Source organism: Gymnogyps californianus, chromosome 3 (assembly GCF_018139145.2).
Source record: "Gymnogyps californianus isolate 813 chromosome 3, ASM1813914v2, whole genome shotgun sequence".
NCBI classification, from domain to species: domain Eukaryota; kingdom Metazoa; phylum Chordata; class Aves; order Accipitriformes; family Cathartidae; genus Gymnogyps; species Gymnogyps californianus.
This window is the reverse complement of record NC_059473.1, coordinates 20,195,933-20,218,400: the sequence shown is the minus strand read 5'-3', so window position 1 is coordinate 20,218,400 and position 22,468 is coordinate 20,195,933. Positions and strand designations below refer to the sequence as shown.

The 22,468-nt window shown below is 40.2% G+C and overlaps 1 protein-coding gene across 1 annotated transcript; it reads right to left on the bottom strand.

The window, feature by feature from the left end:
* Window positions 1–498: 498 nt before the first annotated feature.
* LBR (lamin B receptor) lies at window positions 499–21,684 on the bottom strand. Its single transcript, XM_050894618.1, has 14 exons — window positions 21,630–21,684; window positions 17,612–17,792; window positions 15,850–16,038; window positions 11,318–11,401; window positions 10,453–10,630; window positions 9,656–9,852; window positions 8,763–8,817; window positions 6,676–6,870; window positions 5,246–5,349; window positions 4,703–4,828; window positions 4,438–4,606; window positions 3,085–3,165; window positions 2,861–2,983; window positions 499–729 (listed from the first exon to the last, which is right to left on the bottom strand). The coding sequence occupies exons 1-14, from the start codon at window positions 21,647–21,649 to the stop codon at window positions 569–571; spliced, it is 1,863 nt and encodes a 620-aa protein (XP_050750575.1). The 5' UTR covers window positions 21,650–21,684; the 3' UTR covers window positions 499–568.
* Window positions 21,685–22,468: the final 784 nt, after the last annotated feature.

Here is a 22,468-nt window from a genome sequence, read left to right as displayed (position 1 = left end):
GACAACCACCCAGCTGAGCTGTGCCAGCTCTGGGCCCGGGGCTGCAGGGCAGCACTGCCAGCGGCACGGGCCCCTCATGTGGGTCAAATCCTCTGCTTCCAGCTCCACTGACCAAAAAGACCCTGCTGCTCCTCCAATTCAGGCAACTAAGTCAGACATCTGAAGTTAGATGGTACATGTAACACCAAAAAATGAACTGGATGGAATTTCTGTATTTACTGTATTAAGAAAATAATATACTTTACATCACAGTGCTTAATTAAATGCAATAAAAAAATGTAAACTCAGGATTCTAGATAAAATTTAACTTGAAAGATTAGGGCTCGAAGACTTTTCAAAATTCACAATTTTTAAAAAATTGAAGTCACAGACAGTCAGTTCACATAACTCACATATTTAAGATTACTTGTAAATACCTGTTGATGCACTCCACTGTTTGGTCACTTTTTTTTTTTTTTTTTAAAAAAGCCTAAATAACAGATAGACCAAGTGCAAAGGTAAGAGGTATATTTTTATTTGCAAAGAAACTAACTTTAGAAATAATTTGAGATCAGGCATCTGGAGTGCTCTAGTAGATGTAAGGAAATATGCGGTATGGTACACGCTGACAATACCTTTCCCATGCCAAGCCATATTTTTGCTTACAATAATGTTCATCACGAGCTTCTCGATGAACAAGCAAGCAGATGAAATATATCACGTAGAAATATGGTAGAATGTGATTAAAACCTGTAGAATAAAGTGAGAATGTCACTTTAGATACAGAAAAAAAAAAAATCCAGAAACATTACCTATTAACAACATGTACTAAGCTGGTGACATATACTTGTTATGGACTGAAGCATCTCATTGTAAAGCATCAAATACTCAACAGCATAGTGCAAAAATTGTGTGACATGTTTACATGCAGATAGGAAGAGACCCACAAAAAAACCAAACAAAAAATCCTTAAAATTCAGAGTCTCAAAATGTACCAACTTCACTCTCAATGCATGCAAAGCTGGCACATATTTTAAGTTCTTTAGCTATCAAAACCAGAGAAATAGTTAAACCACTGCAGCACTGAGTTGCCCCACACAAGCCCACAAGGTTTTCTCTATTTTGGCTGTAGATGGTAACTCTAGCTTTGCTCAGAGCACATGACTTGTGAATGAAAAGCTGGATGTGAGCCGGCAATGTGTGCTCGCAGCCCAGAAAGCCAACTATATCCTGGGCTGCATCAAGAGAATCATGGCCAGCAGGTTGAGGGATGTGATTCTGCCCCTTTGCTCCGTGCTGGTGAGACCCCACCTGGAGTACTACATCCAGCTCTGGAGTCCTCAGTAGAGGAAAGACATGGACCTGTTGGAGCAGGTCCAGAGGAGGGCCACAAAAATGATCAGAGGGATGGAACACTTCTCCTATGAAGAAAGGCTGAGAGAGTTGGGGTTGTTCAGCCTGGAGAAGAGAAGGCTCTGAGGAGACCTTCTTGCGGCCTTTCAATACTTAAAGGGGGCTTGTAAGAAAGATGGGGACAGACTTTTTAATAGGGCCTGTTGTGACAGGACAAGGGGTAATGGTTTCAAACTAAAAGAGGGTAGATTCAGACTAGATAGAAGGAAGAAATTTATTTATGATGAGCGTGGTGAAACACTGGAACAGGTGGCCCAGAGAGGTCGTAGATGCCCCATCCCTGGAAACATTCAACGTGAGGTTGGCTGGGGCTCTGAGCAACCTGATCTAGTTGAAGAAGTCCCTGCTCATTGCAGGAGGGTCGGACTAGATGACCTTTAAAGGTCTCTTCCAACCTAAACTATTCTATGATTCTATGATCGCCCCCCACCCATCCTCACCCCCCACGCAGTTAGGGCAACACTTCCACTTCTGCCATTACGATGCTGACAGAAGATTCCAGTCCCTCATTTTCATGGGGGGAAGCCTCTTCCAGAATACTGTCTACAAGTGTATATGCTAATCTAGTATTGTCTACTTTCAATTAACATCCAAAATAAAATTAACCCCTGTAGGGACACCTGAACTCCAGCATCCTCTCTCAGCTGATGCTCCTGTTCAGGGCATTAAGTACTTGGTGACAAAATCCCACTCTACCAAAACTCCGTGTGTCCCACAGTCTGCAAAAGCCAGACTGTGCCATGGGGTGCAGAGTAGCTCTGCCTCAGAAGAACACTCATCACCCTCATTTCTGTGCTTTTATAGAAGAGAACCTCCTTCACGCAAGGGAGGAACCCAAAGCCATTTTTCAGACTTGAATGAGAGGGGGCAGGACTACCATGATCAGATGTATTTTCTGAAACTCTCACTGCTCTTTCTAAGCTCTTGCAAAGAATCAGGACTACAAAACCCCATTGGACAAAAGGCTCCCTAATTTCCTTCAACTGTAAACTTCATGAAAACTAGGAAGAACTCATTAACAAAAACTTTGAAACAGAATTCCACTCCTTTGTGTTTGATGACTTTTTTTTTTTTAAATGTATTTTGCTTAAAGTCCATCCCTATATGTGGTAGCCCTTGTCTCCAAGCAAACTCCCACTTTTTGGGAACTCCCTTTGAAAACACTATAGCACAGCCATTAGCCAGAAAAATGTAAGGAACAACTTATTAGCAAGCAAGCTCCATCGTTACTGAATGAGAAAGTGTCAGAAAGAAGAGTCAAATCTATAGTATGAGATGCCAAATCTACAGTAAGATATAAAGGAAAGAGAAAATAGGTGTTGCATTAATTTTACAACACAGAAATCTGCCATTCAATTAATTACAGGTTTTAGTACCTCAAATAATTATCACTTTGCGTTTCAAACCCAGTCAGATGCTGAAACATAAAGCGTTTTTGATAAAATCCACTTTAGTTTCAGGAACTTACCACAGGGTAGGGACCATGCTAGAGCCATGATGATGTCACCAAGATAATTAGGGTGACGAACAAAACCCCACCAACCCGTGACAAGAAGCCCTTTTCCAGTTGCAGTGGGTATAAATTTCAGATCTGTGAATAGAGTATTGTAGTCAATACAACAATTGAAATGTGTATTTAAATAGTACAAAGAGACACTGTATAGCAATTGAACAAATAAAAAATGCACTTACAGGCCAATTTGGGATCCGCTGGATTCCTTCGGAAATTATTTTTCTGAGAATTTGCACTACGGAATATGTAATACCCAACACCTGAAAATAAATATTATTTATTTTGCATTTTCAGTATTTTCCAGTTTTCCTTCCTTCAACAAAAGCACTCACATGTTCTCTACCACTCTCATTACATCAGTCTTTTCCTCAGAGATGTAACCGATATTCTCTGGTTCTCAGAGCTCTAACAAGATAGAAATGCTATTGGAAACCTGCGTCCCATATGCTCTTGCACATTACTGACTAACTTTTAAGATTTTGGAGAAGCTTTATTTTCACATCTACTTTTATATTTATATCTGACTTACAGTTTATTAATGTAACATTGAGTTTGAAATTCATATAAGGCGATGTGCTGCAGTTTATAAGACTATAGCTCTATTAGCAGCCCAGTATTTTGCTACAGTGCCTACTCCATAAACTGATCAACTATTTACAAGTTCACAATATTAAAAGAAGCAGACAATGAAGTATTATCTGGTTTTGAAATTCATTTCCCCCATTATTTTCACAAGGCAGCTTAAATTTGCTTTTTCCGAGGCTGAATTGAAAAAACTTGATCACAACATACCCCAAAAAAAAAAAAAAAAAGATGTTTAAAGAAAAAAAAAAGAAGAAAAAATATTAACTGAAAATGAAAAAAGATGTTGTATTTCTCAGGATTGCACATAATAACTTGTATGCCTTCATATTCTTTCCAAGTGTTTAAATTCTTTGTCATGTCTACAAAAACCCTTTTGTTTTAGGTTTATTACTTAGATAAAAGGGACAAACTGCAAGGCCATATTGGTGCAGATTTAAGGTCCCCTAAAGGTGCAAGATCCCTTCTCAAAGCACTCAGAAAAAAGGAGATGTTTTCCGTTGACATGAGTTTGTAACTATGGGCATCAGGGAAGGAGATGCAAATTGTTAAACAACAAAACCTCTTTTTCCCTAGGTTCAGTAAAGCATAGCCAACAAGCTATTGACGACTTTTTTTATAAGTCACTCACAGTCACTCAGACTGCCTTTAAAAGGCATCTGCTACACTTCATTCAAAATGTTTTAAGTCACTTCTGCAACCCCAGACAACATGCATCTAAAGATGTCTCCCAACAGAACGATGACATCTCATTTACCCTTCATTTAATAAAATGAGAATTTATTATATTCTTTGTATTAAACAGTAGCCAGACACATGCTTCCACCAGCTGCAGTAACACAGAAAATGTGATCACTGCATCTTAGCTAAAGCTTCACCTCACAACTCAAAAAAACAAAAACAGTGCTACATTGTTACTACCAGTAACAATAACATTTACTATAACTTACAGTTCAGAATAGTAATTGCAGCAGCAACAGGCCAAGAAATTGCAGTAGGATGACCAACTAAATAGAAGGCCTGAAGACTGTAGACAAATGGAACCCACACCAAATCTCCAAATGCTAGCATGAATCCAAATCCATCATGGGTAATATCCATTGTAGTCAAAACAGCTTCCTAGAAACAAGGAGGAAGGAATTTAGAATTTACAAAGCTTCATTCATTTAACATTGCAATTAGAAATGGTAACAGTTTAATATGATTGTCATTTACCTCATTCCAAAGAGCATCCACCACATACAGAAGCTGAAAGCTGTTTACAAGTATCATTGACAAAGATGGCATACTTTGATTGTGGATCTTCATCTCAGCCAAGAGCATTGCCAAGTTTATAACAACCTAGTTTAGAAAATATTTTATTACAAATTTTCCTTGTAAAAGAAAGAGGTCTTTTCTATTACACTATAGGACATTTTAATACAGATGGTTTTGGATCAATGTTTAAGTTTAAAAAAAATAACCACCTATTTCACAAGCCAGTTTGCAACTAACTACGTTTCTGAAGCTGTATAACCTCAATATATGAATACTCTAAAACGGGTTTTCATTTCCTACAAAGCAAAGCAGCTAGAATGTAGAAATTTTCCTAAAGCGAATAAAAATTCATTAAAAATCTGGCAACATGAAACTGTAAGTACTTTTTTCCTGTTTATAAACACATATTGTATCCTTAATACCAATTACATATATATATTAAGAAAATAATCCATTTGTGTAACATTTAAGCAAACAAAATAGCTAAGATTACTGACTCACCCAGCCAATTAATCCTGGACGCAACTCACAGAAGTATTTGAGGTCAAAACTGCCAATACGAGGGTTTAATTCATGTCCAGTAAAAAAATCATAAACAAAATACCCTGCAGATAAGATGTAGTCTTTGTTAGCAATACTCTTCCTTTTATCTGCCACTACACTCCTCCCCATAAAGCAGTTCCTACTTTCTACTAAAGTTCTCTCGTTATAAATTTTAAAAAAAGCCTTTAGATTGGCAGGAAAAATGCAAGAGCATATGCAAAATACAAAGCAAAACCCACATGGTTTATATTTTAAGAGGCCCAAATATTTTATTTATTAGGACTAAACACTTTAAAAGTTACTGTAGGCTTATTTCTCCTTGACACTTGTTCCTTCTTTGTTTTCAGCCTTATCCTGAAGCTCACATCACAGTTTCCATGAACACGATCTGATGGTATTAATTAATTCTACTTTTCCTCCTACTTCAGTGCTCTTCTCTGGGAGAAAGAATTCCTTTAGCTGTGACAGTTACCGGTCCATCAAAAGAGATGGACAAGAAGGAAAATACAATACCCTGACTTCAAGATATCCTGCACTGAGTTAGCAAATAACAAGCACTTTGCAGAACAGTTACAGAATGCTACTATGCCACTTAGAGAGACTAGAACTGCACTTTTCAAAGAAAAAACAATTTATGATCATTTATTATCTCCCTTCACACACATACATGCTGCACTGACAAAGGAACCGAGGACATTTGAAGACTTCATTTTAATATACTAAATGTTCTGTCCATAAACTCCCTTTCTTAGTCACCCTATGACCATTTTTAAAAGCAGTTTGTTTAATATTTAATGCTAATAGACTTCTCAATCTATCCTTTGTCCTACAAAAACATATGCATATAACTGATACTTTCTAGGTAGGCAGTCTCATGACTGAATCAAAATCTCTTTTGAAAACTCAATTCAGCTAACTAGATTTAAAAGTGCACAGCAAAATAAAAGTTTAGAAATACATCATAATTTCAAGTTCTGCACCTGACTTCCCACTGCCAAAACATCTAGATTTTTCAGTTTTTCTTTCCATTCCCAGCTGTTTCAGGAAAAGGCCCACCAGCAGGGGCACTATGAAGCAAATCAGACAAGCCTCTTAGACAAATGCTGAAAACAGAAAGGAAGGAACTGTCCTCTCATTGTCAGGGGACTAGACCAGCCAAGATATTTTTGCATACAGTATTCAAGATAATCCAACTAAAATTTTAAGCATTTTACAGTATCTGAGTGTGAACAAAAAATTGCCGTTTAACTTGCAACGTGAATTTTACATTAGTAGAAAGTAGAAGTCACAGTATTATAATAACCAGCCCTAAATCTATCCTTTAATTCATAAAAATGAAACTGTAGCGAACAATTGGAAAGAAATTATCCAAAATATCTGTAACTCACCAGAATTTCCACCTGGTGCTAGTTCTTCCTCGGGAGCTTTCAGGGACCGAATATATAGATAAATGCTCAACCCCACAGAAAAAGCTGCAGCTGACACTGCAAACTGCATGAAGTGATCATACAAATAATGAAGTTCAAACTGAAAGTACAATAAAGTTCCAATAGCTGCAGCAGTCAACATAAAAGCATAAAACCCTAAAGGATGTAGAAGAAAAATGTATTAGCCAAAATAAAAAAAAAAAAATCATTCTAGTAGAACTTACGCAGTCCAGCTTTTCTGCATTTTTACTTCTTCCAAGATTTGTCTATATTCCAATAATGTCTTACACATCCCATGCTCTTGAGGTTCAAACTTCTAGGGCACAGCAATATACCTAAGACATACTACCTATGTCCTGAAATTTCCTGTGCTCCTCATCAAAAGGACAAGAGGCAGGAACACTCTGAGCACTCCTACATTTTTTACAACAACACAGGATCCAATTTCAGATTTTGGTGGAAAAATGGACACTGACACTACTACTGGATAATGATAGCAGGTCACAAAACCTTATCTGTGGGACAGCTCAGATAACCATATTTTCTTCTTTGAGTTATCTTCATATATATCTCGATAAAGACAGTGATAATTAAAGTATTAAAATAACTAACAAGTCAAAACTTGAACACAAAATTTTTGTACTTTGAGAGTATAAAATCATGTAGAATGGAATGATGTCCAAATATAAGCAGGCAGTTCTATACAGCTCTCACCTAAGTACCTTCTATGAACCCTTTCACAGGGTCACAATGGTTGAGGTTAGAAGGGACCTCCAGAGCTCATCTAGTCCAACCCCTCTGCTCAAGCAGGGCCACCTAGAGCTGGCTGCCCAGGACCATGTCCACATGGCTTTTTAATGTCTCCAAGGATGGAGACTTCACAACTTCTCTGGGCAACCTGTGCCAGTGCTCAGTCACCCTCACAGTAAAAAAAAAGTGTTTCCTGATGTTCAGACAGAACCTCCTGTATTTCATTTTGCACCCAATGCCTCTTGTCCTGTCACTGGTCTTCGTCCTTTCCTCAAGAAGCCTTTCAAAGTTGCTTTGAGAATTAGCCTTTGAAGCAGCAAGAAGATTGCTTCTCTTCCCCCCGCCCCCCCTTTTTTTTCTTATTTTTTCCTTTTTAAACCATTCAAATCATGTAGCTTATTTCCTCCCTTTATCAGAATACAGAAAAAAATTGCAGGACTATGCCCCTACTAAAGACAGAAGTCCAAACCCAAAAAAGTTATGAGGCAGCCTCAATATGACTCACTTCCGCAGGACGTAATTCACTCTGCTTCTATGATTTACAGCCCTATTCCAACTTTAAAATGGTGCATCTTACCAGACTATGACAAAACCCCACTCAATTTTTTAATATAACATTTGGATTCCACTATCACCAGACAGTGTCCTTGAACTAATTAATCAAATAGGTAGTTGGAATACCTGCAAGGCATCAGAGTACTTTTCTATTTAAGCCTGAAAAAGCAGGACTGCTGAAGTATGTTAAACCAGACTCCAAACCTAGATGAGACACTTGCCTTATTCATAGGAAGTGAAATCAGATCTCAATAAGGACTCAGAACTGTTCTTTGCCAGGCAAGAATAAGAACATCTTAAATCAATTACAACACACTTCTTAATAGTCTGTAAATCAGAGACATCCAAGATGATCTAGACACATGGGATAAGATCTCTTCAGATCACTCCTGAACACCTCCTCCGGAGCAACAGTCCTTGTTACATGAGCATTACTAACACTTCTGATAGGCAACTGTCCATTTAGCAATTATGCAAGGAGTATGACTGGAGTCACCAGTCACAACTGGATGCAGACCAGGTGCCCTGTATAGAGCAATGTCTTGCTCTTGGAGCAGTTAGTTCCTGATCATTACTAACTTTTTTCTTCCAAGAAAAGGCTCATTCTATTTTATGAAAGGTTTACAACCAATACCTAGTTTGACCATAGAGGGTATCTTTCACCATTTGTACCTTATGGTACTCAGCACTGCAAATCAGATAGTGGTATCAAATTTCAGAATAAGCAACTGCAACATGCTTACCATTTATCCGGTACTGCAGTTTTCTTCCATTTGAAAGAGGCAGGCCTTCTACAACCTAGGAAGAATAAAATACTAGTGTATCAACAAAGTACTTTCTGGGGGCACTGGCAGGGGAGGGAAATCAAGCACATTTCTGCCACAAAGACATTCAATCAAGGTAACCAGCTGGACACATTCAAATCTGAAGATCATGCACTGTTCTCAAAAGCATACTTTGGATATCAAAAGAAAAAGGGTAACAGTTTCAAATAAAAACTTCAAAAAAAAAAGCTCTTCCTAACCAGCCTCAAGAAAACAGAATGGCTCCAATCATTGTAAACATGTATAGCAATAGAATCATAGAATCACTTCGATTGGAAAGGACCTTTAAGATCATCAAGTCCAACCATAGAACAACACGATTGAATGATCTATTTATTATAGTGTTCTTTCAGAATCTGCCAGTATCCCTCAAGTCACAAAAAGAGGGAAACAGAGCATTTGCCTGATATACGTATGGCTAGAATGGTTTATAGCTTCCCGAAAGTGAAGATGACATTCCAAAACACTGGATATCAAGAAGAAACTGACTATCAAACAGTTTGTCCATTTAAAAGTCAGATACCTGAAATTCTAGAATTCTATCAAGCGAATTTTATCCATGCTTTGATTTGAACTCCCATATAATGCCTTCTGCCTTTTCTACCGTAAGACTGTGAAATGCACAGCCATTAAATTCTTCATAAACTGTGCTATTTTAAGCTTACAGAAATCTGCAGTAGCCATATTCCAGCTTAATATGGAAAACTAATTCACTTGCTTTCCAATTCACTGCATTAAGAACATACCCTACCTTCCAGCCTAATGCACAAATTCATTACCCACAAAGACCCAATTGCTACTGAACAGCTTACCTTTCCAATTGGCAGTAAGTAAAACAGAGCTTGAAGGAAAAACCACAGAAGAAAAACACCAAACACCCTAGCCTCCCAAAGACTTTCAAGTGCTGGGAGAGGAGGAGGGAAGTTCATAAGACTGGGGTCATCTTGTTTGCACATCAACAGCAAGTAGAATACAGTAGCAGGCAGGAAAAATATCAACATGAAGGTCCCTGTAAACAGACATCATGCCACATTAGAAGATAAACACAGGAAATAAAAAAACTAGTTTCAATCCCACTAATAAAGCTCAATATTAACTTTAGTAACAAAGAAGAGGTTGTCACTCTCTATTCCCGAAGCAAGACAGCAGCAGTCCCCCAGTCACGTAATGGGATACAGAGACATTCTTCTCACTCCCATATGGGGTCATACAACCAAACCAAAGGATCACACCCACTGCATCCCTTTAAAACCGTTCAAAAAACCGTATAAAGAATACTTTACTGTCAAGTTCAAAGCACCTAGGTTTTGAAAATATAAAAACTTTGCTAGTTACTTCTTAAATTTAATTTGGAAATATTTAAATCTCACTGTGCAAGGGAAGGCTCAAGACCTTCACTATATTTCACAAGAGAACCAAGTGTAATAACGGTTCTCTGACTGCCAATACCAACACCAGTACAGACTACGTGAAGCACTGTCATATGACTCTGGATTCTGCAACCAGGGTCCAAAAATTGGAAAAACAGTTCTTGACATGACAGCATGGTCAATAAGTAAAAAATATAAAAGTACTCATTTTCAACTATTAAGACAATTTGCACACATACCAATTCTTCCACCAAACTCTAGCTCCTTTGTTTTTGATGATGCTTTCTCAATTGTTTTTATTGTCTCAAAAATCTTTTTCTCCGAATATATCTCTTCTTTTTTCTTCTCTTCTTTTCTTGGACGCAAGCTGTACTGTTCAAGCACACGCTCTATTTCCAGGTCTGGTTTCAACTTTTGCTGTTAATGAATAAGAAGAACTTACTAAAAAATTCCCAGTGATTTTACCTTATTTTACTCCAATATTTTATATTTAGGAGGACATTATTCACTATAAAACACCAATACACAATGTGTTCTATACAGTACTTAAGTTTATGCATTTATATGAAGAGACTGCTAAAACCAGTTTCATTGTGATCATGCCATGATTACATATCAGCAGCAGTTCCAGTACAGGTCATCCATTCCCACCCTCCTCCCTTCCTTTCTGCCATAACTCTGTGCATTAGCTAACAATCAAGACTAAAGAACTGATTTGGCTAAACCCCCCCCCCCCCCCCCCCCCCCCCCCCCCCCCCCCCCCCCCCCCCCCCCCCCCAAAACCCCCACATAAACCCCCCCACTTTCTATGGCCAATCACACTGTAAAAGCACGGGAATGAACACAAGTAACCAGTGAGAGTTTGACAGAAAAAAAAACCAAACAATAAAAATGAACATTATGCAGCTCTAGTACTCTTCCCCTCTGACAACTTCATCTCCCGCTCCCCTGAACTTAGTTAGCTGAAGAGTAAACTTACTTGACCTCTAAGTTTTATGTTACATTCTATTTCTCCTTGATTATTGTATTGCCCTTTTCTAGGGATTTCTGAGAAAGCTAAGTTAGAATGCGACATGAAACTAAGAGTAAATACAATGTTCATACCTCCAAGATTATGCAGGATGTGTCATTTCTTTCTGTACTGTCAGGTTCACCATTGTACCTTCTGGTGTTATTCTCATTCGGTTTCTGGTTAAAAGAAAAAACATAGTTTTAGCTTTCTGAAAATAATAACTGCATTAAATGTAAGTATATAGTAAATAATTAAGAACACTACCTATCTAGTTCTTTTTCAACTGCAACTGTTCCAGTTTTCTCCACAGGAAAACAAGTGGGTTCAATATCCAAAGTATGGACCGTTTCAGCCCACAAACAACGGAAGAAAACTCATTTAAGAGAAGGAAAAGGTCACTAGTTTTTTTTAATTAACAGTGAAATTAAGAGAGAATATAGCTTCCAAGTTATTTTTAACTCATCATTAGGAACTGCCAAGTACAAAATACATGTCTATTTAGTAATTCTTTTGGGAAAGCAGAGGAAATTTCAGTGTCCTATGTATGACACTGCTCCGCAGGACTGAAAGTTTGGTTTTCATAGAATCAGAGAATGGTTTGGGTTGGAAGAGACCTTAAAGATCATCTAGTTCCAACCCCCCTGCCATGGGCAGGGTACCTTCCACTAGATCAGGTTGATCAAAGCCCCATCCAACCTGGCCTTGAACACTTCCACGGAGGGGGCATCCACCACTTCTCTGGGCAACCTGTTCCTGTGCCTCACCACCCTCACAGTAAGGAATCTCTTCCTAATATCTAATCTAAATGTACCCTCTTTCAGTTTAAAACTGTTACCCCTCGTCCTATCACTGCATTCCCTGGTAAAGAGTCCCTCCCCATCTTTTCTGTCGGCCCCCTTTAAGTACTGGAGGGCTGCTGTAAGTTCTCCCCTGAGCCTTCTCTTCTCCAGGCTAACCAATCTCAACTTTCTCAGCTTATGCTCATAGGGGAGGTGCTCCAGCCCCCTGATCATCTTTGTGGCCCTCCTCTGGACCCACTCTAACAGGTCCATGTCCTTCTTATGTTGGGGACCCCAGAGCTGAACACAGTACTCCAGGTGGGGACTCACGTGAGTGGAGTAGAGGGGGAGAATCACCTCCCTCGACCTGCTGGTCATGCTCCTTTTGATGCAGCCCAGGATGCAATTGGCTTTCTGGGCTGCAAGTGCACGTTGCTGGCTCATATTCAGTTTTTCATCCACTAATATTCCCGAGTCCTTCTCCACAGGGCTGCTCTCAATCCACTCATCACCCAGCCTGTATCTTGCCCCGACCCACATGCAGGACCTTGCACTTGGCCTTGTTGAACTTCATGAGGTTCACACAGCCCCACCTCTCAAGCCTGTCAAGGTCCCTCTGGATGGCATCCCTTCCCTCCAGCGTGTCAACCACACCACACAGCTTGGTGTCGTCAGCAAACTTGCTGAGGGTGCACTCAATCCCGCTGTCCATGTCACCGACAAAGATGTTAAACAGCACCGGTCCCAATACCAACCCCTGAGGAACGCCACTCATCACTGCTCTCCACTCAGACATCAAGCCATTGACCACAACTCTTTGAGTGTGACCATCCAGCCAATTCCTTATCCACTGAGTGGTCCATCCGTCAAATCCATGCCTCTCCAATTTAGAGACAAGGATGTCATGCAGGACAGTGTCAAATGCTTTGCACAAGTCAAGGTAGATGATGTTAGTTGCTCTTCCCTTATCCACCAACACTGTAACCCCGTCGTAGGCGGCCACCAAATTTGTCAGGCACGATTTGCCCTTAGTGAAGCCATGCTGGCTGTCACCAATCACCTCCTTATTTTCTGTGTGCCCTAGCACAGTTTCCAGGAGGATCCACTCCATGATCTTGCTGGGCACAGAGGTGAGACTGACTGGCCTGTAGCTCCCTGGGTCTTCCTTTTTTCCCTTTTTAAAAAATGGGGGTTATGTTTCCCCTTTTCCAGTCAGTGGGAACTTCACCAGACTGCCATGACTTCTCAAATATGATGGATAGTGGTTTAGCCACTTCATCCATCAGTTCCCTCAGGACCCATGGATGCATCTCATCAGGTCCCATGGGCTTGTGCACCTTCTGGTTCCTTAGATGGTCTCAAACCTGATCTTCTCCTACCATGGGTGGTTCTTCATTCTCCCAGTCCCTGCCTTTGCCTTCTGCAACTTGGGCGGTGTGGCTGGATCGCTTGCCAGTGAAGACTGAGGCAAAAAAGTCATTGAGTACTTTAACCTTCTCCATGTCCCAGGTAACCAGGTCTCCCGTTTCCTTCCAGAGAGGGCCCACATTTTCCCTACTCTTCCTTTTATCACCAACATACCTATAGAAGCTTTTCTTGTCGCCCTTGACATCCCTGGACAGATTTAATTCTATCAGGGCTTTGGCTTTCCTAACCTGATCCCTGGCTGCTTGGACAATTTCTCTGTATTCCTCCCAGGCTACTTGTCCTTGCTTCCACCCTCCGTAGGCTTCCTTTTTGTGTTTGAGTTTGTCCAGGAGCTCCTTGTTCATCCATGCAGGCCTCCTGGCATTTTTGCCTGACTTCCTCTTTATTGGGATGCATAGCTCCTGATCTTGGAAGAGGTGATCCCTGAATATTAACCAGCTTTCTTGGGCTCCTCTTCCCTCCAGGGCTTTATCCCATGGTACTCTACCAAGTAGACCCCTGAAGAGGGCAAAGTCTGCTCTCCTGAAGTTCACGGTAGCGAGCTTGCTGTGCACCCTCCTCGCTGCCCTAAGGATCTTGAACTCCACCATTTCAGGGTCACTGCAGCCAAGGCTGCCCTTCAGCTTCACATTCCCCACCAGCCCCTCCTTGTTGGTGAGGACAAGGTCCAGCATAGCACCTCTCCTCGTTGGCTCCTCCATCACTTGGAGAAGGAAGTTATCATCAACGCATTCCAGGAACCTCCAGGATTGCTTATGCCCTGCCGTGTTGTCCCTCCAACAGATATCGGGGTGGTTGAAGTCCCCCATGAGGGCCAGGGCTTGTGAACACGAGGCTGCTCCTATCTGTCTACACAGGGCCTCATTCTTTCAGTCTTCTTGGTCAGATGGCCTGTAGCAGACCCCCACCGTAACGTCACCTGTCCCTGCCCTCCCTTTAATCCTGACCCATAGGCTCTCAGTCGGCTCCTCATCCATCCCCAGGTGGAGCTCCATGCACTCCAGCTGGTCACTGACATAGAGGGCGACACCCCCTCCTCATCTCCCCTGCCCATCCTTCCTAAAGAGCCTGTATCCTTCCATTCCAACACTCCAGTCATAGGAGCCATCCCACCACGTCTCCATGATGCCAATAAGATTTTCGATTAAATATCTTCATCAAAAGTAAATTCTCTTACAAAAATTCTTTTAATGAGTCTAGCTTACACACCTCTGGGAAGACACGACTCATCTGGTTTGTTCTATTTCAACTTAAGCTTTGTTGAAAAGGACCAGGTCATTCCAGTTGTACAATTGAGGAGTCCTACTCCTCAATTAGAAGCCAGGAGAAAAACACCAAAGATATTTTAACCTTTTTGTCCAAAGTAAAGCATAGCTGCTGGCTACAAACTACTTAAAATGAGCATATGTCCACAGGCTATGCACTGGGTCACACAACTCAAAGTAGTTCACTGCAGAACAAAAACCACAGCAATTTCAGTGCCAAAGAATGCTTTTAGTAGTAGCAATTTACTAAACTAAACCTATCTATTTAGTTTAGATTGGTCTGATTTAGTTTAGTTGAAAACTAACTAAAACCTATCTGTTTTCAATAGATCAGCAGAAGGTATTTCCAATTCAAGGGACTGTGTCTCAGACAAGTATCACTTGAAGCTATCTCAAGGGCACAAGAGGCAGAAGAAATGCTCTCTGTCTCTTAACAGAAACATCACCTCTACTATTCTTCACTTACAGGACACCAGAACAATTTCTAGTACTCAATATAACCTTCACAAAAAGGCCAAGAACAAACATGATAAATTTCAGCTAAAAACCAGGTATTTGATAAACTTACAAATCCTTACAGCATAGTTTTTATAATGAAAACAGTTCTGCAATATTCATATACATATATTCCACACTTGAATTCTGCAGCAATTCTCCCACAGAAGCTTCACGTTTTCCATTACTATTTTAGTGAACTGTATATGAAAGCAGAATTCATTTTATTGCAAATTCTAATACTACCTGCTATGTATTGATCAATACATCTTAAAAGTAGGCTAACTTCCTTTGCCCCATTTCACAAGTGGGAGCATATGGCTAACAATGACTTCAATATTAAAGAATTTGCGTTTGTTTGAGTTCTGAGAACTTCACTGTACTACCAAATTCAAATGGAACTTAACAACATACGTTTACATTTCAAGAATTTCCTCACAACTCGGCAAGCTAGAAAGCCTATTTTCAAAGAAAAAAAGGCAGTTCTGAGATACACTTTTGCAGCTAATTATGTTGTTCAGGGAACATGAACTACAGCTAGCTTTTACAATAATAAACCTAGTATACATAAAACAGATCCTTCGCAAATAGCAAAAATTTGTTTTAAAAAATCCAACAAACCCACGCACAAAGAACAAACAAACAAAAAACTAATACCAGTAGAGCTAAGTTGGTTTCCTGAATGGTTTTCTTTTTGTCATCTTTATGTTCTCTGCTTTGGGAAGAAGAACGACGTCTGCCTTTTGCTGGCCGACCAGGAGATCTAGATCGAGATCTGCTAGTACTTCTTCTGGAGGGAGAACTTGAAGAGGACTGGCTCTTCCTGTGCTTGAATGATGATTGTGACTAAAAGAAAGAGGGGAAGAAAGCGAAATCTTATCTTAGATGTTCCAAAGAACAATTTTAGAAACTTGGGGGGTTTTGTGATGAGGACTCTGGCATATAGTTCTACTGAATTGTCTCTTATTTCCTTTACTGATGCTGTACAAAGGCTGTTAAGAAAGACCAACTACAGCATACTCATTTTGCTGGTAATACCCAAACAATCCTGTCCCAAGTCCAACTGCTGACAATTCCTGTCAAAGCTACAGAAATCAGGATATGGATGTAAGCTATCAATGTGAGCACCAAGCTCTTAAGCGTACTACTGTCTTAAGCCTTTGCATAAGTAAATTAATTGATAGCCATCTCTTAAGACTTAAGAGATGGCTACCATTTCAATTACTTAGCTTTATTAATACATTTGGCATATCAAGATGCAATGATCTGTTTAAGGCAACACAGCTCAAATCAACATTAAAAAACCCCAAGTCACCTAAATCATTAAATTAGATGTGATAACTAATGTCATAAACAGTTTTCCCAAAAAGTATTCAGTTTTATTTCTCTGTGAAGTCTACAATGCTAATTTTCCCATGTAAAATTTCCACAACACAACTTTTACAAGGCACAAATGCTTTATGACAAAGAAAGGTATTTTCTCAGCTTGAGTTTGCTAACCTGCAAGCATGAAATAAACAAGTTAGAAAGTCTTAAAGCAGCGGAAACAGTTGTCTACCTCAAGGCAGAAACATTTTGTCCCAAAAGAAAAGGCCAGTTACAGGGCATGTACACTGCCACCAAAAAGTGAAACTACAGTTCACATAAAGACACACAAGTTAGCTTTGAACTTACGCAGGTTTCAGAACAGGCCTTAAAAATCAACTACAGCAAACATTCAAATAGCTTTTTGTCTCATGCATTATCACATTTTAAACTGAAATGAAACTTGTACGCAGAGTTTTAAAGGCCTTTATTAGTAACAGAAGATGAAACAATAAAGATATGTAAAGAAGAATGGATGTGCTCATATACATATGACATGACCCTTTTTCAAAAGTCCCTAACTGTCACACACAGAGCAAAATACCTTATGAAACCTTTGGGGACCTAAAACAGTACAAGCTATTCACAGGTGGTTTAAGTATGTGCTTAAAGGGTATGCACTATTTATATTTACAGTGATCCTTAACTACATGCCTGCATTTGTTTTCAAATTTTCTTATTTAGAAGTGGAAAAAAGTAAAATTAGCATCAACTCCCTGATTACTAGCTTTGTAAGCTACCCAAAAGCAATTTTTCATGAACAATCATGCTATAGAGTTCCTGTATGATCAGACTTGTTTTTCCCCAAATGTATCACTGTTTTTTCAACATAAAGAAAACAATCATGCTTCTTTAAAAATAGGGTCAGCATTCTGAACTTCTATTTGAGATGTCATGTAGGAAAGAGCTATTATTTAGCACCAATTCCTTGAAGATACAGTTAATGAAAACTTGCAAGGCAACTATCCAATTATAAGTTGTATTTTTATCTACATCACAAAATCAATATAATCTTCCATTAGAAATACTTATAATTATATGAAAGTATACTCACCCTTATATCACTTTCTTTCAGTGCAAGTTCAGTCCCATCTTTGTACTTAACAGTATAAAGATGAGAAACATCATCGTAACTAGTCACTTGTACTTCATAGTACAGGACACTTCCTGGCCAACGGCCCATCACCACCTCGCCATCAGCAAACCTCCGGTTTGGCATTTTCCAAAAGGAATCCCTAGAAAAGAAATAAATCAATACATATGACAGCTAAACATTAGGCTTAATTTTTCCCTACTCTCTTTCCATATTGTTTAGGCTGGAACAGGGAAACTTTAAAGTAAACAACTCTTTACCTGCAATAGGCAAAAAGCTGCCTGAAAAAAAGCAATGATCTGTTTTCCAAATTAATAATAGACAGAAGAAACAGTCCTAAAATAGAGCAAAGACTGAAGCTAGATGTTATGAAAAAATGTTCAAAAGTATTAATAGTATGTCTAGACCAGTATTCAACTATGATATACAATCTCCATCAGAGACCATCAAAACCAGGCAAAGCATATATTTGACCAAAATTACATAATGCAGTTGATCTTATCTAAAGGGAAAAAAAGTAAATTAGATGGTATCTAAGTGTCCTCTAACCCTCTTTTCCTGTGGTTCTACAAAAATTACAGAAGTGATGATTTCTAAATGTTAAAATAAAACGTGCACAATCTATTCAATACACACATTACATACTTTCTTCTATTTATTATGCCAAACACTCAAAAGTTAGGAAACATCAGAATTTAGGCTCCTGTCTGGGTTGAATACTTTCTCTTTTCCATGTATTTAGCACAAAGCATGTAATGGCTTTTGAATGGGTCTGTAGGAAAACAAAGTACAGCATCAGAGCAATCACATAATATCCTGAAAAACTGAATTCTATTCCCCTGTCTGCACCGTAAGGTTTTTACTTGATATTAGCAAAACATGGTTTAAGTGACTACCACCCTTGGTCCACCATACCAGGGTGCTGGGAAAACCACAACTGCAACTTAAAGAAAGTTATGTTTTTAAATGTAAAGTCCTGTATAACTCTTTGAAAAGTGCCTTGTATTAGGTCGTTGCCTTCTGAAAATAGGTATCCATAGCCGAAGACACTTTTAACCCGAACTTCTGTGATTCAAGTCTCAACATATAAAGTGAGGGTATCTTACAAGTCTAAGGTAAAATACATACTAACTTACGTACTATCACCATTTGTATGATGAATATAGGAACTTAGAACGGGGAGGGGGACACCAAACAAACCAGCAAATGTTTTTGTTTCAAAGCATTTTAACTTGTTTGCTATAAATAAGATGTGAAGCCACACAAAGTGAGGTGAAAGCAAATATTTAACTAGATACCCATTCATTATACATTGACCAACATGCAGTGAAAAGTTAGATTATTTGGCAAAAAATACTGTTAACATGCAATCACAGATCTTCATAACATTGGCGGATGGGGCTAAGTGAGGCTTTTCAATCAGCTTTCATTCTGGCATTTCCTGAAGCTGCTGCTGTGAAGATTTTACACTTGCGTAGCTCTCTAAGTCAAAGAAGAAACCAAAAACTTGGCAAAATTCCCTCGTGTGGATTTGACTGCTAATATTCCTAATTGCTTCAGAACAGAAACATCTGACCATCTCCTTTGCTGTATAATATTTGAAGGAGTGAAAAGAGTAAGTTTTATCATTTGGTTTCACTGATACTTGCCAGTTAGAAAAATTATCAGAGTTCTAGTCTATCCTTGTAGGCACATGCTCTTCCAGCTCATCTGTCTTCTACCTAGTGTTTCTTGTCCCAGTCTCTTGTTACTTTCTTATTTTTTCTGAATTCCCACTCCTCCGACTCTGTTTTATTCCAGTCAGTTTAACCCCCTCAAATCCATAGCCCTGCTTCTTATGACTCCGTGAAATACAATTTCCATATTTTTATTTCAAATTCTTCTCCGTTCTCTCCTTATCCCCCTTTAATTCCTTGGGGGTTTTCTGCCTTTTCTGCCCTTGTTCACGAAACTATTTCCAGTTCCTCTTCACCACCTCTGGGCTCAAGATCTGATCTCAATCCCCATCTCTGTCTCCTTGTCCAGTTTTCTCACCCAAAAGACAGTTCTTTAGGAGATCCACATCTACTACTGCTCTTTCCCCAGTCTCTCACACAGTTCCAGCTTCTTCCTCCTCTTCCATAAATAGTCTAAACACTGGTCCTCCGTCAAGTCCAGTCATAGCTTTCACCACATGTCATAACCTGACCTATGACTTAATTTCCTCTTTGCTGTTGTACTTCCTACACTCCAGCCAACTGTTTCTTCTCTTGACCTGGAACACCTCAGGCATCATCTGTAAACTCAGAGCCTGACCAGGACAAAGCTGCCAGATCCTAGGACAAAGTTGTGAAAAACAGAATTTTTGGAGTTTAAGTCCTTTTTGAAAAAGGGAACCAATTTTTCACAGAGTTGTTACTAAGGACATGTAAACTGATTTTTACAATTTACAACAACCACTTCAAAATTTAGATATAATTTCACAGGGATAATAAAATGCAATTCTCTGCCAAACTTCAAAACCCAGCATTTTTGTACACACACATGAAGACAGCCCAAAGAAAAGGTAACCTGATGATTTAATTCTTTTTAAAAGGCAGAAAGACCTTCCCCTCCTCCAACCTTGTTCTCAAAAGGAGCTGAAGTTAGTTTTAAAAAGTTGGAAAATGTGGTTGAAGGACCTGAAGCTAAATCAATGTTATGTAATTCAGCCTGAGGTAGATATCAATGATATGAAATTCCAGAATAATAAATTTAAGCAAGTGGAAATATTATCCTGTGATTCAAAAGTAATGAACAATCTTATTAATGGAAAGACTTATCTTTCCATTTTTTCCTTCAATATTAAAGCTTGATAATGACATCAAACATTAAACACTAAAAAAAGTAAATATTACTTCTTACCCTATCAAAAATTACCACCTTGCTCTGCACCCCTGTGCCTCCTGTGAGGGAGGTTTGCAACCCTCATTCCATATATCCCACTTCAAAAAGCTACACCTTTTAAAGGCAGCCTTCATCTGTTCAGATAACAAAAACCATTACTGGCATCAAGAAAAATAAAGAGAGGAAGTCTTCAAAAAAATATATAGTTTAGAAATTACATTTTTAATTTACTGCTCTTTCAAGCTCTACACACACCCCTGATAATTTTCACAGTATCAGCTGGCATCAGCCTAATGTTCACAGTAGTCCTATACAAACTTTTTAACTCGCAGGGCTTCAAAATATATATCCAAGCGACCTCAAAAGAAATTTTTTCATACAATAAACCCTGTACTGTACAGATACCTGATTGCAAGTATATTCACTTACTCCCAAGATGAAATTTGTGTTTTCTGCACTATTATGATGTTCTTTTAGAAACCCAGATTTTAAGAGAATGGCTCAAAAGGATTTTGTATCCTATACCAAGCCAAGACAATTAACGCAAAACTCCCTGGAGCTTAAAAGTTGGTCAAGAAGAAAAGTTACTGCTGACTCAACCAAGAACGAAACAATTAAAGAGAAACATGGCAGAGAAACATATTGCCCCATACATCCATTTCTGGTCTTTCTTAATGACCCTGTCACTAGATATGTGGAAAGATATTTGACTCCTGTCAAGAAAATAAGAAGAAAAAGACTGCTAGCTTGTAGTCACTAGAAGATCATACCACATCATCAGAAGCTGGGTGCACAGTTTTAAGAATAAATAAATAAAAAAAACACTAAACAAAGTTTTCCCTCTTGGAAGAGCAAAGTTCATATGTATCCAGTGATTCTATGTACTAATTCAAACATCTCACCACTGGTAGATAACGTTGTGTATGTCAAAGGAGGGAGCCAGTTGAATGCAAGAAAAGAAAAAATGCGGGAAAATAAAGAAAACATTGACAGTCAAGGCTAACAAGACACAGCTTCCTACACGTCAAGTTACTACTGAATTCACCAAAGAGACCAAGCTGTGCAGGACCTTTTCAGGATCACCATTACTCATTCCACATTTCTAGCTCTTTACCTCCATAATGGTGGAATCATCTACCACCGTTCAAGCTTGGCTCGACTGAACAGCCAAATTAGCTTCACCGCTAAAAACCAGCACAAGTAAGCCTCAAGATAAAATAAAAACCTATCAATCCTCAGGCAGGGAAACCAGGTTTTTCCCTTTAAAAAGGCTTTTCACCAGAAGCACTGGAAGCGGACGGAAAGCGTCAGGAACTTGAACTCCCCACGCAGGGCCGCGAAAGGCGGCTGGGTGAAGGCCGCGGCGGCGCGGTGTTGACAGGAAGGGACCCACGTGCCGGGGGAGGGGGGAAGGCCCAGCCCCTCGGCCCCGCTCCGCGGCCCGGCCCCGCCCCGACCGCACTCCGGCCCGGGCCTGGCGCGGAGCCTCCACCGTGGGGGAAGGGAGGGGCCGCGCCGGGCCAGGCCGCCCCTCTGCGCCTCTCCCACGGCGCGCCCCCGCCACAGCAGGTGGCCGCGGCCTATTCCCCCGCCGGGCCCAGCGTCGCAGTGTCGCTGCGGAGAGGGACGGCGGCGCCCCGAACAAAGCGGGGGAGCCTAGCCCCCCCCATCCCCAGGGCCCAAGCAAACGACCCGGGCAGCGGAAAAGGGCACCGGTCGTCCGCCCACCGGGAAAGAGGCCTGAGCGGGGCCGCGGCCCGACGCCCGCGCATGGGGGCGGAGAGAGGCGGCAGCGGCGATTGGCCGGAGCGTTTCCCCCCGTGAAGGCCGCGGAGGGGGGTGTGTCCCAGCCCACGCCTGCCCCGGTGCCGCCATTCCCTTACCTGGTGCCCGCCCCCACCGGGCCGGGCAGGAGGCGCTTCCGCGGATCAGCGGGAGCCGGGCCCGAGCGCG

Bases quoted from the DNA above. Each gene is read 5' to 3' on its own strand.
- LBR (XM_050894618.1), bottom strand. From the start codon at position 21,649: ATGATTCCACCATTATGGAG. The intron at 11,402-15,849 runs GTATTAGTTTTT...TCTTTTAACCAG, and splicing joins AAACCAACTTAGCTCTACTG to AAACCGAATGAGAATAACAC. The intron at 8,818-9,655 runs GTAAGCTGTTCA...TATTCTTCCTAG, and splicing joins ACTTACTGCCAATTGGAAAG to GTTGTAGAAGGCCTGCCTCT.